The sequence below is a fragment of the Dermacentor albipictus genome, unplaced genomic scaffold (genome assembly GCF_038994185.2).
Source record: "Dermacentor albipictus isolate Rhodes 1998 colony unplaced genomic scaffold, USDA_Dalb.pri_finalv2 scaffold_533, whole genome shotgun sequence".
In the NCBI taxonomy this organism is placed as follows: domain Eukaryota; kingdom Metazoa; phylum Arthropoda; class Arachnida; order Ixodida; family Ixodidae; genus Dermacentor; species Dermacentor albipictus.
Window position 1 is genome coordinate 1 of NW_027226087.1, and position 14,738 is coordinate 14,738.

The 14,738-nt window shown below is 59.1% G+C and overlaps 1 protein-coding gene across 1 annotated transcript; it reads left to right on the forward strand.

The window, feature by feature from the left end:
* Positions 1-50: 50 nt before the first annotated feature.
* On the forward strand, positions 51-1,842 carry LOC139054034 (DNA translocase FtsK 1-like). The gene is made up of 2 exons (XM_070530583.1): positions 51-1,778; positions 1,819-1,842. Exons 1-2 carry the CDS (start codon positions 51-53, stop codon positions 1,840-1,842), a joined length of 1,752 nt encoding a protein of 583 aa, XP_070386684.1.
* Positions 1,843-14,738: the final 12,896 nt, after the last annotated feature.

The following is a 14,738-nucleotide window of genomic DNA, read 5'->3' on the forward strand; positions in this document are numbered from 1 at the left end:
CACGCAGTCGGAGGTACCTTCGTCCAGGGCTTCTTTCCACTGCACTGAGGATGTCCGTCTCCGACAACCCAGTGCAGGGGCCACGCGGCCCCACCTCAGCGCACTCGCCGGCGCTCAAACTGCTTCTTGCGGAAGCGAGACGGCAGTTTTGCGCCACCGCCGAGAACGAGGAGCAGCCTGTCGAGGCTGCAGCCCCATCCCCGAGGTTCCTACGCTCGGGAACCTGCAGGGACACTGCCCCAGTCGCAACACAGCGTCGTCGACGCGGCCGTGCTGCCCCGCACAACGACGACGACGGCGGAGACAACACCGGCAGCGAGAGCGACGACGACACCGCCAGCTCGCGCCGCTCTAGCAGCTGCCCGCCTTCCTGCTCCTACTCGTCAACCAGCGAGAGCAGCAGCGAGGACAGCCAGCTGACACTGGCCACGGACTCGGCGAGCAGCCGTTCCCCGTCGCCCAGCGCCCAAGAAGAAAGGGTCGGCGCCCCCGCTACTGCTGAACCAACTGAGGAAGCCGTGCCTAATCGTACGCCGCACGAGCCCCCGGAACCGGAAGGCGCCCACGCCGAGACCGAGGCGAGCGCGCGCGCGGCGGAGAGCGATGCTCCCGAGAGCGTCTCCACGGCGCATGCGCCACCCTGCGACGTCACGGCGCACACGCAAGGCGATGCCCCGCCTCCACCCGCGGACCCTCTCCTCCCCGGCGCGAAGCAGCCGGGTAGGAAAAAAAACAGCCGGCGTAAGCGCCGGAACGTGCGGCCGGTGACCATCACCACCGTCGCTAAAACCGGCGTACGTTCAAGCGCCCCTCCTGCGGCACAAGACACCGCATCGACCAGTGAAGGACGGGAAACCGTCCTTTACAGACCGCTCGGGAGGAAGGCCCATTTCCTTGCGGCATCACGCGATGCAATTGCCGCATTCCTGGCCGGTGTTTCGGGGACACATCGAGTCCGGCCGAACTTGCGACGGAACGTCGTGGCCGTCGACGCGCTGCCAGGCACGGACCTGTCTGCGCTGCTCGCCGTTCGGGTGATTTGCGACGTGCCCGTCAAGGCGAAGGCACTTATCGCCGACTCTTGCACGGGCACGCTCTTCAACGTGGACCCGGCGATCGATGGGCCTTCCATCCTTGAGGGTATCGAGAGCCGGGTGCCCGTACTCGCCGTCACCCGAAGCGGCGATGTCGCAACACTGCGATTCACAGGCAGAGACGTGCCGGAGGAGGTGCACCTGTTCAGGCAGCGCCGCATCGTGCGCCCGCAGCTACCGCGGCCGTTGCAGTGCGGTCGATGCGGCCTCTTCGGGCACGCCACAGCGACTTGCTCTCGCGACCCGCGCTGTCTCCAGTGCGCGGGGTCGCACGCGACGACCGCCTGTACCTCAAAGCGGACCCGATGCATCAACTGCCGAGGCCCGCACGAGTCGACAGAGCCACGCTGCCCCAACTGGCAGCTCGAGCGGCGGGTGGCGAGCATACTCGCGAGAACCGTTCCGCGCATCACGCGCAAACAAGCCCTGGTTCTCGCGAGGAGCAATGCCCCTGCCGCGCGGAATCAGCAGCCGGCCACCACCACAGCACAGCGCGCGCCCGAGCCACGATCATCGCCGTTGGTTCAGCCGGGCCGATCATTCCGTGACGTGCTGGCCGGCAACACAGCGCCGCAGCCAGCCGCCGAGAGCAGCTCTGCCCAGCCCCGCAGCACGACAACACCCGATGCACGTGACCTCGTCATAACGACGCTCGCGTCGGCATTGCGTGCACTTTTGGAATCGGTACCTGCCGACTCCCCAGCGCGCCACATGTGTGTGGCAGCACTGGAAATGCATGACGCCCTGATCCAGCATGGCTAGCACACCAGTGGGGCAACGGCCGCGCATTGTTCAATGGAATGTTCGTTCAATGCGCCGCCGACATCCAGAGCTGGCGGATGGGGCTCTTTCGGACGGATGCGACGTGCTTGCTTTGCAAGAAACCCACGTCCGCCCGGGAGAGCTCAATCTGCCGGGCTTCGTCAGCTACCACAGTGCTGCTGGCTGCGAACAGGCGTCATGCACGGCCATTCCGTGTACCGATTCCACTCATCCGGCTGGGCGATCTCGCGCGTCACTTTACGTACGCGCTGGGCTCCCTCAAGCCGTGGTGAGTGTGGACGATTTGCCGTGCACGGGCGTCGAGTGCGTGGCGGTGACCGTGCGAATCGGAACAACCGACACGTGCGTCGCGAGTGTTTACGCGTGCTGCGGCGGCCGCTGGGACAAGGAGATGGTCGTCCGGCTGTCACAGCGTGTGCGCGGAGACCTTGTGATGTGCGGTGACTTCAACTCGCACAACACTGCGTGGGGTTCGCGCCACACCGACAGCAGTGGCCGGGACCTACTTGACGCCATCCAGCAGGCGGGTCTGCTGATAGCCAACACAGGCGTTATCACCTTCGCCCGTCGTGGCTGCGAGGGAAGTGTGTTGGATCTCTCGCTAGTGTCGGAACGCTGCCATTACATCTGGCGCCGCAGCCCCGACATGCGAGGGTCCGACCACTACCCCATCCACCTCGAGCCCCGCCGTGCCGCCCACCTGCCGACGCGTGCGTACAGTGTTGTGAATTGGCCGCGATTCCGGGAACTGTGTGCTACTGTGCCAGTCTCGGAGGGCGGCATGTTTTTTCAACACATCGCGCAGTGCGCGCGTGCCGCGTCGACTCGCTGTGTCGTGCCGGCCGGGACGCCCGTTCCTGACATCAAACAGCTGAACCTCCGCGCTGCGCGTCGCAGAGCCGAGAGGCTAGCGCTGCGCTCGGGCCAGCGCGAACATTGGACTGTGTACAACCGGCTGGACGCGGTATGCCGTCGCCACGCGAAGCAGCGCCGCAACGCCAGCTGGTCCAGCCTCTGCTCGTCGCTGGAACGGGCGAGCGTGCGATCGAGCCCGTGGCGAATCCTGGGGGCGATCCTGCGGCCCCGCCTTCCACGCTGCCCCGCCCTCTCCATCGCCGTGGCGCGCGGCATCACGAACGGTCAGCTGGCCGAGCTCCTCGCTGAGACGTTCTGCCCGCCGCCCACCGTCCGTCCACCGGCGCCGCACGTGCTGCAGCCGCAACCGCACCCAAGGCGCGAGCTGCATGCCCCGGAGCGATACTTCCCATCGGCCGGGATCCTCGAGGACATCAGGGCGCTGTGCGAGGCTGACTTTACTATCGGTGAGCTTCGCACAGTGCTCACATCGAGGAAGCGCCGCTCAGCACCAGGTTCCGATGGCGTCACATATCAGATGCTTAGGAACCTGGATGGTGACCAGCTCCTGCTGCTGCTCGACGCCTACAACCACGTCTGGCGGACCGGCAGCATCCCGGTCGAGTGGAACGAGGCGGTGGTCGTCCCGCTGCTCAAGGCTGGCAAGGCAGCCAGCAATCCTGCCTCGTACCGGCCCGTCTCGCTCACCTCCGCTGCTGGCAAGGTGCTCGAGGCCATGGCGCTGCGGCGGCTCGAGTGGATCACGGCGGCGCTCGACACCTTTGCGGCGGAGCAGAGCGGCTTCCGACGACTCCGGGCCACAGCAGACTGCCTTGCCGACGTGATCGCCACGCTGGAGACAGCGAAGCGTCGAGGCGAGGCAGGCTACCTCGTTCTCCTCGACGTCGAGAGCGCCTTCGACCGTCTGCCACACGCCACCATCATGGACGCTCTCGATGCGCTCGGAGTGTGCGGACGAATGCGCGGCTACATCGCAGCTTTCCTTGGCGGCCGGACGATGCGGGTGCGCGTTGGAGGAGCGCTCAGTCGGCCGCGTGCGGTTGTGACAGGAGTGCCGCAGGGCAGCGTGCTTAGCCCATTCCTGTTCAACCTCGCGCTGGCACGCATCCCCGACTACATTCCCCAGTTCCCGGCGCACGAGGTTCGTGTCGCAGTGTACGCGGACGACATCGCGTTGTTCGCGATCGGCCCCACCAGCGTCGGCTATGCGGTGCGTGCTTGTGTGCAGCGCGCGCTGGACGGGGTCGATGCTTACATCAGCGGCATCGGCCTCACCCTCTCGGCAGCCAAGACCAAGGCGCTCATCGTGCACCCAAAGTACGATGGGCAGTACCGCACGCCGCGCTTCACCCTCCATGGAGTGCTACTTCCGTGGGAGAAGCGGGTTCGCTACCTTGGCCTTGTCATCGACCGACGGCTGAACTGGTGTGCTGCAGTAGCTGCCCTGCGGAAAGGTGCCGCGCAGGTGGCGGGCGCTGCGCGATCCCTGCTCGCTCGTGGCCAGGGCTGCTCGCCGTCTCTCGCACTACGCCTCTACAATTCCGTGGCCTCAGCGCGGATCTTGTACGCTCTACCGCTGGCGGACCTGCAGCCAACGCAATGGAAGGTGATGGACGCGGATCACCGAGCCGTCATCCGCCAGTTCCTGTGCCTCCCGCGATCTTCACAGAGCGGCGCCACTCTCGCCGAGGCGGGGGAGACACCCATCTCTCTCCGTGCCGAGGGGCGCGCCCTCAACCACGTGGAGCGCCTACATCGCTCGCGGCACGGCCAGCAGCTGATCGGCCGGCTGCACTCTCTCCCGAGCTCCGGCATGGGTCGCCGCGCCGCCCAGTTCGCCAGCCTGGTACGGGGTGGCGCCACGTGTGCGTGGCTTGCTCCGCCCCCGCATCGAGAGCGTCGTCTGCTCGTCCGCACGACCATCCCTGGCGTTCGAGGCAAGCGCAATACAGCGCTCTGCGCCTTGCAACAAGAGACGGCTGCAGCCATCAGCGAGCAGCTGGCCGGCCGGGTGCTCGTCTTCACCGACGGCTCCGTCTTGCGGGACGGTGCTGCTGCTGCCGCGTGCGTAGCTCCTGAGATCCCCGCGCACAGTCAGTGCCGCGTTTTGAACGCGGTCTCATCTACGCACGCGGAGCTGGCGGCCATCGACTTGGCGGCCGAGCTCATTTACCAGCGGCGCATCCCTGCGGCAGCCATCCTGACGGACTCCCGTGCGGCACTACACATGCTGTCCAGAGCCGACCAGGGACCCCCGCTGATTCAGCGCCTCCTACACAAGATGCGTGGCGTTTGCGAGCAGGGATGCGACCTCGTTCTGCAGTGGGTGCCTGCCCACATCGGCATACACGGGAACGAGGAAGCGGACCGGCTCGCGAAGGCCGCACACACTGCGCCAGTGCCCCGGTCGCTCGTGGTGACTCCCTTTGACGTCGCCCGTCACACCGTGGCCGGCATGCTACGAGCGAGACACCCGGACGCCCGCGTCGCCAGTGGCAAGCCGCCAAAGTTGCTGCCACGTTCGGGCCTTCACCGACGAGACCGGGCGCTGCTGCTTCGCCTCCGCATCGGCTGCCACCGCACCGCGGCAAGGACACACCGCATCCAAGGTACGGGGAGCCCTCTTTGCCTCAAGTGCGCCGATGTGGAGGACTTGGAGCACGTGCTGTTACGGTGCCCTGCGTACTCTGCTCAGCGCGACGCGCTCACGAGCGCTTACCGCCGCCTCGGACTGCCGTGCGACAACACCGAGGCGCTCCTGTTCCCGGTGGCGCACTCGTCGTTGACCGGACGCGCCTTCGTGGCGCTGCTTGAATTTTTGGACGGTGCCGATCTGTACGAGCGGCTGTAGCCGCCGCGCCTTCCTGACGTACCCTTACCGCTGGGCTATCTATCACTCTTTACTCTATTTTTTCTCTACTCTTTTTGTCCTTTTCCCCTCACCCGTACAGCGCCGTGGAGGTGCCCTCGCACGAGAGGCAGTAACAGCGCTGTACTTATCTCTTCCTTTTCCCCTTCTAAAACCACTCACACACGCGACCGGTCGCGCGTATTCCGATCTCGTTTGTTCGGCTACTGACACTGCCGCGATGCCTCCCCAGCCCAGCGGTAAGGCCGTGAAGAAGGCCGGCAAGGCGCAGAAGAACGTGCGCGCCACCGACAAGAAGAAGAAGAAGCGCCGCAGGAAGGAGAGCTTCTCCATCTATATCTACAAGGTGCTGAAGCAGGTGCACCCGGACACTGGAGTCTCCAGCAAGGCCATGTCTATCATGAACAGCTTCGTGAACGACATCTTCGAGCGTATCGCCGCGGAGTCGTCCCGTCTGGCTCACTACAACAAGCGCTCGACCATCACGAGCCGGGAGATCCAGACGGCCGTGCGTCTGCTGTTGCCCGGTGAGCTGGCCAAACACGCCGTGTCCGAGGGCACCAAAGCCGTCACCAAGTACACCAGCTCCAAGTAGGCGACCGAGCGCTCGTCCGCGCAGCCAACACCCAACGGCTCTTCTCAGAGCCACCCAAGGTGTCTGCATTGGCATTGGGATGTAGCGAGAATCTCGACAATTCCGTCCGTTCCCTCTGTTTGACGCTTCCTCGTTTGCAAACGCCAGGCGCGCGCTGTTTGCGTTCTCGTTGTGACAGCGCGTGCGCTGAAAGATTTGTAGCAGAAACGCACAGAACGCCATGCGCTCAGCACAACAACACACACACAAAAAGGGACTCTCACGCGCCGATAGGGCCATTTTACTCCGCATTGGCTGCTTCAACACAGCGCAGCGGATGTCTCGCCATTCAGTTCCGTTTGCCAGAACTGCACTGCTGGCGTTGATGAAACTCTCGCACACGTACTTCTCGACTGCGCCGCATATATCTCAGCTCGTGAAATCCTAATCGACGCCCAGGACTCCCCATAGCCCGTCCCGAGGACTTTCTGTTTCCTAGGGGTCTTGCGGGTTTACTCAAAAGAGCCTTCCCAGCTCTCATTGATTTCTTTGAGTCGTCGAACCTTACCACGCGGCCATCGGCGCCGTTTCACGCTTCTTTTCTTCACGGCCTTACGCTCGTCCTCTCCCGTATTTGTTTCTCTTCACTCCTTTATTCGCCTTACCCTCCCCCGTGCAGTACTGTTGAGGTGACCTCCTAAGCGAGAGACTGTTGCGGTACTGCACTCTTCTCTTCTTTTACCAGTTCAACGTCACTTACTACTACTTCTTGTTTACAAACACGCGGCGCGCGCTGTCGGACAGCGCGTGTGCTACAACTTTTGTAGCAGAGCCGCACAGGAAGCCATGGGCTCAGCACAACAACACGCACAAAGCAAGTATGGGATGGGGCGCGTGAGGCGACTCTGCGCGAGCGGCCACGTTCGCCTGCACTAATTACCACGGCGCGTGTTTCACACACCTAGGACGATGAGGCGGTCGTTGCTGCACATTTACTTAATTCTGGTGTAGCGTAACTTTTAAAAGCAGGCAGCCCTCATCCCTCTTTTGTTTTTTTCACGCTTTATGTCTTCTCTTGTTTCGACGCGCTTTTAAAAGCGGGTCCTGAGGTGTGCCTTCATGGCTGCTAGAATGCCCTCTCGGCGGCCGCCCGCACGTAGGCAGCAGTGCTCCGGACTGAAATTCAGAGCCGCGCCATGCCAGTGCCGCATCGCTGTAGCAGTGGCTGGCGAGCGGAAATGGGTTAGCACGTTCACGAAGCAGCAGTGCGTAAGGGATATTTTACACTGTTATTACAAATGTATGTGTGAGTGGCTTTAAAAGGGGGAAAAGGAAGAGATAAGTACAGCGCTGTTACTGCCTCTCGTGCGAGGGCACCTTCACGGCGCTGTACGGGTGAGGGGAAAGGGATAAGAAAGGGTAGTGAAGAAAACAGAGTATAAAAGTGAATTATTACAAATGTAAGCTCTCCGCACACTTACATAGCTAGCGGTTTCGCGCGCGCCCTGCGTATAGCTGCCTTCGTACGGGGCGACGGGAGAGGGAGGAGGTCGGAGCGCCGTCAACAATGCCCTCTCTCTCTTCCGTCCCCTAGAATGCTGAATTGGGCTCGCGCGCGCGTCTTACGCTGGTTTCGGTGACGTTATCTGCGAGGCTACGTAAGCTATCGCGACGAAATTTGACGGTCGTGTAGGCACCAGTGAGCGGTGCCGGCGTGCGAAATTTGAAACGCCTGAGGCGAAGAGAGCATGAACGCGCCCTGTTTTGCGACTAGTGATCAAGGGAACGATGTTGGCGTGGCTGAGTTTGAAGTTGTGCGCACGGTGTGCTTTGCGGCAATGACCAGAGTGCACTTGCAAGCGTATCCGAGCTACCGGTGAACAGAACGAGTAATCATAATTACGAGAACACAATAAACTTGTTCCTGGGGCGCGACACGAGCAGTGAGTGCGTGCAGCATAGGACAATAACGTTGTTGACACGTTCATTTATTTATTTTTTTTTTTTCTCTTGGCGCGTCGAGCAAAAGAAGAAGTGAGGCGGGTTGAACATCAGCAGTCAGAGGTGCCAAAGAGAAACAACATGAGAAAAAAAAAAAAAAAAAGTAAGCTCCGCGATTGTGTTACGAAGCCACTTGTCTCGAACTCAGTGCGTGGCCTAAGAAGGGCTCAGTGCAGCCACCCGCGACTCACTCGCGAAGAGAGGCCGCGCTGCCCGTGAGCCAATCGGCGCGCGTTTCGCCTCCTCGCCCTCTTTTTTGCGGCGCGGCTTCCTCGCTCGGTCGCGGCGCAGGGACTCGGCATTCGCTCTCCTGACTCGCTTCGAAGCAGCAGCAACAGCCGAGATGTCTGGACGTGGCAAGGGCGGCAAGGGGCTCGGCAAGGGTGGCGCGAAGCGTCATCGTAAGGTGTTGCGTGACAACATCCAAGGCATCACCAAGCCTGCCATCCGTCGCCTCGCTCGCCGTGGTGGTGTCAAGCGTATCTCTGGCCTGATCTACGAGGAGACACGCGGTGTGCTCAAGGTGTTCCTCGAGAACGTGATCCGGGACGCCGTCACCTACACTGAGCACGCCAAGCGCAAGACCGTGACCGCCATGGACGTGGTGTATGCCCTCAAGCGTCAGGGCCGCACCCTCTACGGTTTCGGAGGCTAAGCAGCACGCGTGCGCGCCGTCGTCTGCAAGCAGCGCATCAGCTCCTCTGAAGAACCCAACAGCCCTCTTCAGGGCTACCCACCTGGTGCTTCGGCAGTGACGCGCAGGATTTGCGATCTCCTGCTCCGTTAGCCCTCTTTTGCATGCCATTATCTCGCATTCGGCCGCACGAGACGCGCGGTGAACTTGGGTCAGGTGAGCGAGCGCAACCGCATGTATTTGCAAGGCGTGGTAGCATTGCTTTTCGCCCTCGCAAGGCGAGCTTTGCTCGATTGCATTTGCGCTCGCCACTGTGTGCTGTGTTGCTCCCATTTCAGTCGCCGTCAGTCTGTCCGAGTTGCGACGTGGCGGTCGTTCGTGCAGCTCAGTTGTCGCCTTTGGTTGGACCCTGGTAGAGGCAACCAGAGTGGAATGATGATTAAAAGCAAGAGGTAATCATAAGCTCGTCGATGCGCATTTTGTCGCTTTGAAGTGGCTCGCTTCCTCTACTCCCTTGGAGAAGAGTACGAGCCGCGCGGCAGCGGGCGCATTTCAGTTAGGTAAGTTTTATATTTGACAAAGATAGCTCATGTGGGTACGCAACAAAGCAAAGCACGAGGAAAATATTGCCGGGCACGGGCCAGTGTGTAACAGCTGAAAGCGAGTTTTCTACAGGCAGCGTTTATTTGTTCTTTCCAGTGCAAGCGTTAAATGATTGAGCCTACTGTGTCTTAGCTCAATTCGCATGGCTTCGTTGGTTTGCGTGTGTGCGTCGGAGAAAGAATAACGAGCCAGTCCTCTTGCCCTACGAGCTGAGCGCCCGTCGTGTCCCTCGTCTAGCCTGCGGTTGTTGCAAGCCACCACCGTGCGATTCACAATTGTGTAACTCTTTTGAGCGACGCAAATGAATGCTAAGGTGAGATTAGCTAGTTAACTTTCGCTAGAACCGAGCTCACTGCGTTGTATTCAAACGGACGAGGGTGCGCGCGGTGGACACCGAGGCGCGTGCTGTTTTCATTGATGCTGTTGTTTGTGATACTTGTGTACAGGGTCACAGTGGGATTTCTTATTAGCGCGCTATAGGTGATAAGCAGTTGGTTCGATGCCTACGTGGCTCTTCTTGCAAGCCAATGCACTCCTTAGTTGACCAGAACAAGCGGAAAATAAAATAGAGGAGCAGAGCGGCGAAGTGTGCTTACTGAGACAGAAATATGCTTGCACAGTGCAGACTCACTTTCTCTCGTTATTTCTATACGACTGGCTCTTTCGTCATGCGTGCGTGTAGGTGATGCTGGGCGACCCTTGTTCGCGCCATATACTTAGATCGGTCAGGAAGCGGGCGCTGGACATGCGCTGTATTTAAAGAAAACAAAACTTTTTCGAGCGACGTATCCGTGCATGCCACACGCCGCGCGAGCTGGGGAAAAAGAGAGAGAGGGATGGGCGATTTGAGCGGTGCATCACGTATTTGTCGAACTCTTCGCCGCCAGAGGGAGCCGCCTGTCCTACATACGAACATTTGTCCTTGTGGCAGCTTATGTCCGGCGTATTACGCGCTGTAAGGCGGTTGCGTAATGGCATGGACGCGCCAAAGTGCACAAGACTACCTCTTGCCGCTGCATCCCTGGAATTTCGTGTATGTGCAAGCTGCTGTACAGAAAGATTCCGAATTCGAACCGGCTCCCTCACTCGTGGCACATGTATTGGCACGCGAAGGTAAGAGAAACTGACACACGCCGGCCGTCGTCATTGCACGGATTTCGCATTCGTGTTGCGCTTAATGAAAGCCAAGCTCGCGCCTATTATTTTACATTTGTCCCACGAAGCCGCCGGGAAATAGCAACGTGAGGTGATGGCCAAACAAGTCAACAAATGGGGAAGGAACAGTCAGAGAAAATGTACGGGCCCCTTGCTTTGAAGAAGCGTGGCACCATTGGTTTATTTCTTTTCGCTTGTCTATGTTTGGATTACTACTGCGAAGTCACTGGCATGTGCGTGCAAAGGGCATAGCCGAGGACCAAGCAAGGCGTACACAGTGATGTGTACGCCTCTCATGACAACAACGGGTTGTCATGAGAGAACTACTGCAGCCATGTAAACAAGGTTCTTGTTGCATGTGAGAAAGAAATGTCTGGTGGTGCTGTGACGTTCCTTTTTTCTTTTTTTTTTTCCTTCCATAATGCTCGAGTACTGGCAGGTTAAGAGGTACAAAGTTTCATATCTCAACAATACAAAGCGGTACCGCGATCGTGTGAGCTGCACACAACTACTCACGGAAGTTTTGTCTAAAAATTTTTATCCCACCGAAAACGCCTGTAACGTCTACGAAGGTATTGTAAAAGCCATACTCACACATGACTGGTATATCTCATCGAGGCGTGTAAATTGTGTTCCCTTTATACATATCGCCTTGTGCAATTAACAGAATTTCCAAATCCAGTTCCATCGCTGTGTGACGGAGCCTTCAAGCGCACAGTGGAACTGTTTTTTCTCTCTTCCATTTCACAGTTTTCCACACTCACTGAGAAAATAAAAAAAAAAGAATATTAAGAAAGAGGCAGAGCTCGGCATCAGTTGAAAATTGCACTGTTGCAGGCGCGGCCTTTGAACATCTTCGTTTACACGCAATTAGGCGCACCAAATTCGGTGCATTAGTTGGCGAGGAAATACATTTCTCCCGGCGGCTGCCGAGCTGGAGCTTCGCTATAAGATGACAACAACGCCGTCGATCCTGTGGCGAAGTTGCGTGCGTGAATGAAATCGAAAAAGCTAGCTGACGAAATGTAGGCACTGTATAGAGCAAAGTGTTGCGTTTCATGAGTGTTTGTCAAAACATGGGTGTCCCTTGCAAGTGCGAAAACTGTGTGCCGAATGCGTGGCACGGGGAAGCCGCGCTTGGGATCGCGCCTGCGAAGCGTTGGTTGATGCTACCTTGACATATTGTTTAAGGACCCTTCATACACACGGAAGTACCGCTTGCCTGTCCATAGTTTTGAGGCCCCAATTAGTTGCCCATGTCTCCTAACGCGCGTTCAACACCTGTCAATATTGTATTCCAAATTCGCTCTTAGAGCGGAAGTACATCGTTTTCCCTGCAACTCTCAAGTGGTGCTGGTAGTCCGTACGTGAGTTTGTCGTTAATCTTGCGAGGCGCATGCGTTCTTCTATGCGTGGACGGCAAAGTGCGGTACTGGCATGTCTGCACATGCGAGACGGTTTGCCTCCGAGTGCGGCCAAAACACGACGTTGTTGCCCCTCGAGAAGGCACCGTGGCGCGCACTTGTAGTTCGTGAAACGAGCATCAGCATGATCAAATCAAGGCAGTGGACAAGCAGTAATGTACCCTAAACCTGCCACCCATCTCCGTCGCGCGGAGATCGCGATAACAGCTCCGATGGCGTTGGGCGTGGAGCGCTAACCACTGTCGAGATCAGTGGTGTGGTCTCACACTCGGCACTGGCAATTCGCGACGCGCGGCGGTATAAGCGAGATTGTGGTGTTGGCTGAAACGGAAGAGAACAGCGCGGCATGCTGTCGTGTTTAAACTCAATTAAACCGCCTGCGAATGTGCTTTCCTTAGCCGCGAACAGGGCGGCCGCGCGAAAACGTGCCTCCTCCAGCATCCTGGCGAACGGCGGCGGCGTGCGCACCGCCCGAGACGGCTGCGCTGGCGCTGGCCAATCGGCGGGTGACTTGGAGAGGAGAAGAGTAGTGCGGCGAAGCACGACGCGCGCGGCGCAGGGGTCATTTTCACTCCGGCAGTCGACGACTTCGGACGCTCGCTCCGTTCGCCATGGCCAGGACCAAGCAAACCGCCCGTAAGAGCACCGGTGGGAAGGCTCCGCGTAAGCAGCTTGCTACCAAGGCTGCTCGCAAGAGTGCACCTGCCACAGGAGGGGTTAAGAAACCGCATCGCTACAGGCCTGGGACCGTGGCCCTTCGTGAAATTCGCCGCTACCAGAAGTCGACCGAACTTCTCATCCGCAAGCTGCCGTTCCAGCGCTTGGTGAGGGAAATCGCTCAGGATTTCAAGACCGACCTCCGATTCCAGAGTTCGGCTGTGATGGCCCTTCAGGAGGCCAGCGAGGCCTACCTGGTCGGTCTCTTCGAGGACACCAACCTGTGCGCCATCCACGCCAAGCGCGTTACCATCATGCCGAAGGACATCCAGCTGGCCCGGCGCATCCGTGGCGAGCGCGCCTAAGTTCGGCCGCTGTCTGCGCCGCAGCCTCGGTCGGTCAGGCAAGCAACACAAAACGGTCCTTCTCAGGACCACCTACATGTTTGCTTCGGCCACGGGAGCACGCGAGACCACGTACTCCAACCGTACCCTCTCGGTCTGTCTGTTCTGTTGTTGTTTTTTTATTATTAATATTTGTGCGTGTGTGTCTGTGGTGGGCTGCCGGTGCGAGGTGTTGCCTCGTTTGGTATGCATATGGTAAGTATTGCGCGCGCTCGAGCACGAACAAGAAGAGAGAGGAAAATAAAAAAAAGAAACAAAATGCGCGTTCGTTGCGAAACGGTTCGCGCATTCATGCGAAGAAGCCGCGCCCCAAAACGAAATTAACGCGGCCGATGTTGCGTGCAAGCTTTCGTGTATTGGAATGCCATGCGTGCGTTTGTTCACGTTCCTCATGCATACCTGCCTGGCTCATAAGTAAGTGCATGCTGGTTGCGGATATGGCCCATTTGTTGTTTGTTTTTAAGGGCCCATATCACAGTCCACTACGCGAATTGCAGTGAGGCTCGTGCCTGTGCGCCCCCGGACACCCTGAAGCTCGCTTTCTATCTACATTCGTGCACTGACATGCCAGCTAGCTAGCAGCAGCAGCAGCGTCAGTTCAAGAGTGGGCACGGTTGCGATAATTCAAACAGAGGGAAACGGGCGCAGAGAACGGGATTGCCAAGCAAAACCCTGCCGTCACACGCATTTCGGTGGTCCTGACAAGGACCGTTGGGTTGTGCGACGAGCGCGACTGTAGTCCGGCGGCTGGGAGCTCGCTTACGCCTTCTTCTCGGTCTTCTTTGGGAGAAGCACAGCTTGGATGTTGGGCAAGACGCCGCCCTGCGCGATCGTCACGCCGGAGAGCAGCTTGTTCAGCTCCTCGTCGTTGCGGATGGCGAGCTGCAGGTGGCGGGGGATGATCCTGGTCTTCTTGTTGTCACGAGCCGCGTTGCCAGCGAGCTCGAGCACTTCGGCAGCCAGGTACTCGAGGACGGCCGCGAGGTAGACGGGAGCGCCCGCTCCGACGCGCTCGGCGTAGTTTCCCTTGCGCAGGAGACGGTGGATACGGCCCACGGGGAACTGGAGACCCGCGCGGCTGGAACGCGTCTTGCTCTTGCCCTTCGCCTTGCCGCCTTTGCCGCGTCCGGACATGCTGTACCGTTGTCAGATGGGAGGAGGACTTGGCACCTTTGAAGGCACCGCGTCCATGAGCATACATATCTCATCAACCCATCATCATCCGATACGTCGACCCCGGTACTCCCCCACAACCCGGGTTGACTGGGTGGGGGGACTTGGTTCGGGCCAACGGTCCTTCCCGGACAAGGGGGCTGTTGTGGTGCAGCAACACAAAGTTACCGCACGCAACACACAAACAGCCATGCTGGTCGTACAGGACTCGAGCCTGACTGACCTTCGGACTGCCTCGGCGCAAAAGAGGCCAAGGCATACAACCATGCAGAGCACCAAAGCCGTCCACGGAGCAGCGCGACCAACCAAGGGTGCGCCGCCACCGGTTCTAGCTCTGGGTTCCACTGAACCAAACAAAACCCCGTAGATCGACTGGCGCACACGGCCGAGTCGAGCGACCTTAGGAGCATGCATCATAACTTAATGGAAAGCTTTCCGCCTGACTCATCAAAAATTACCGCAGGACGGGCCCACACTTCGAGAAACTTCTT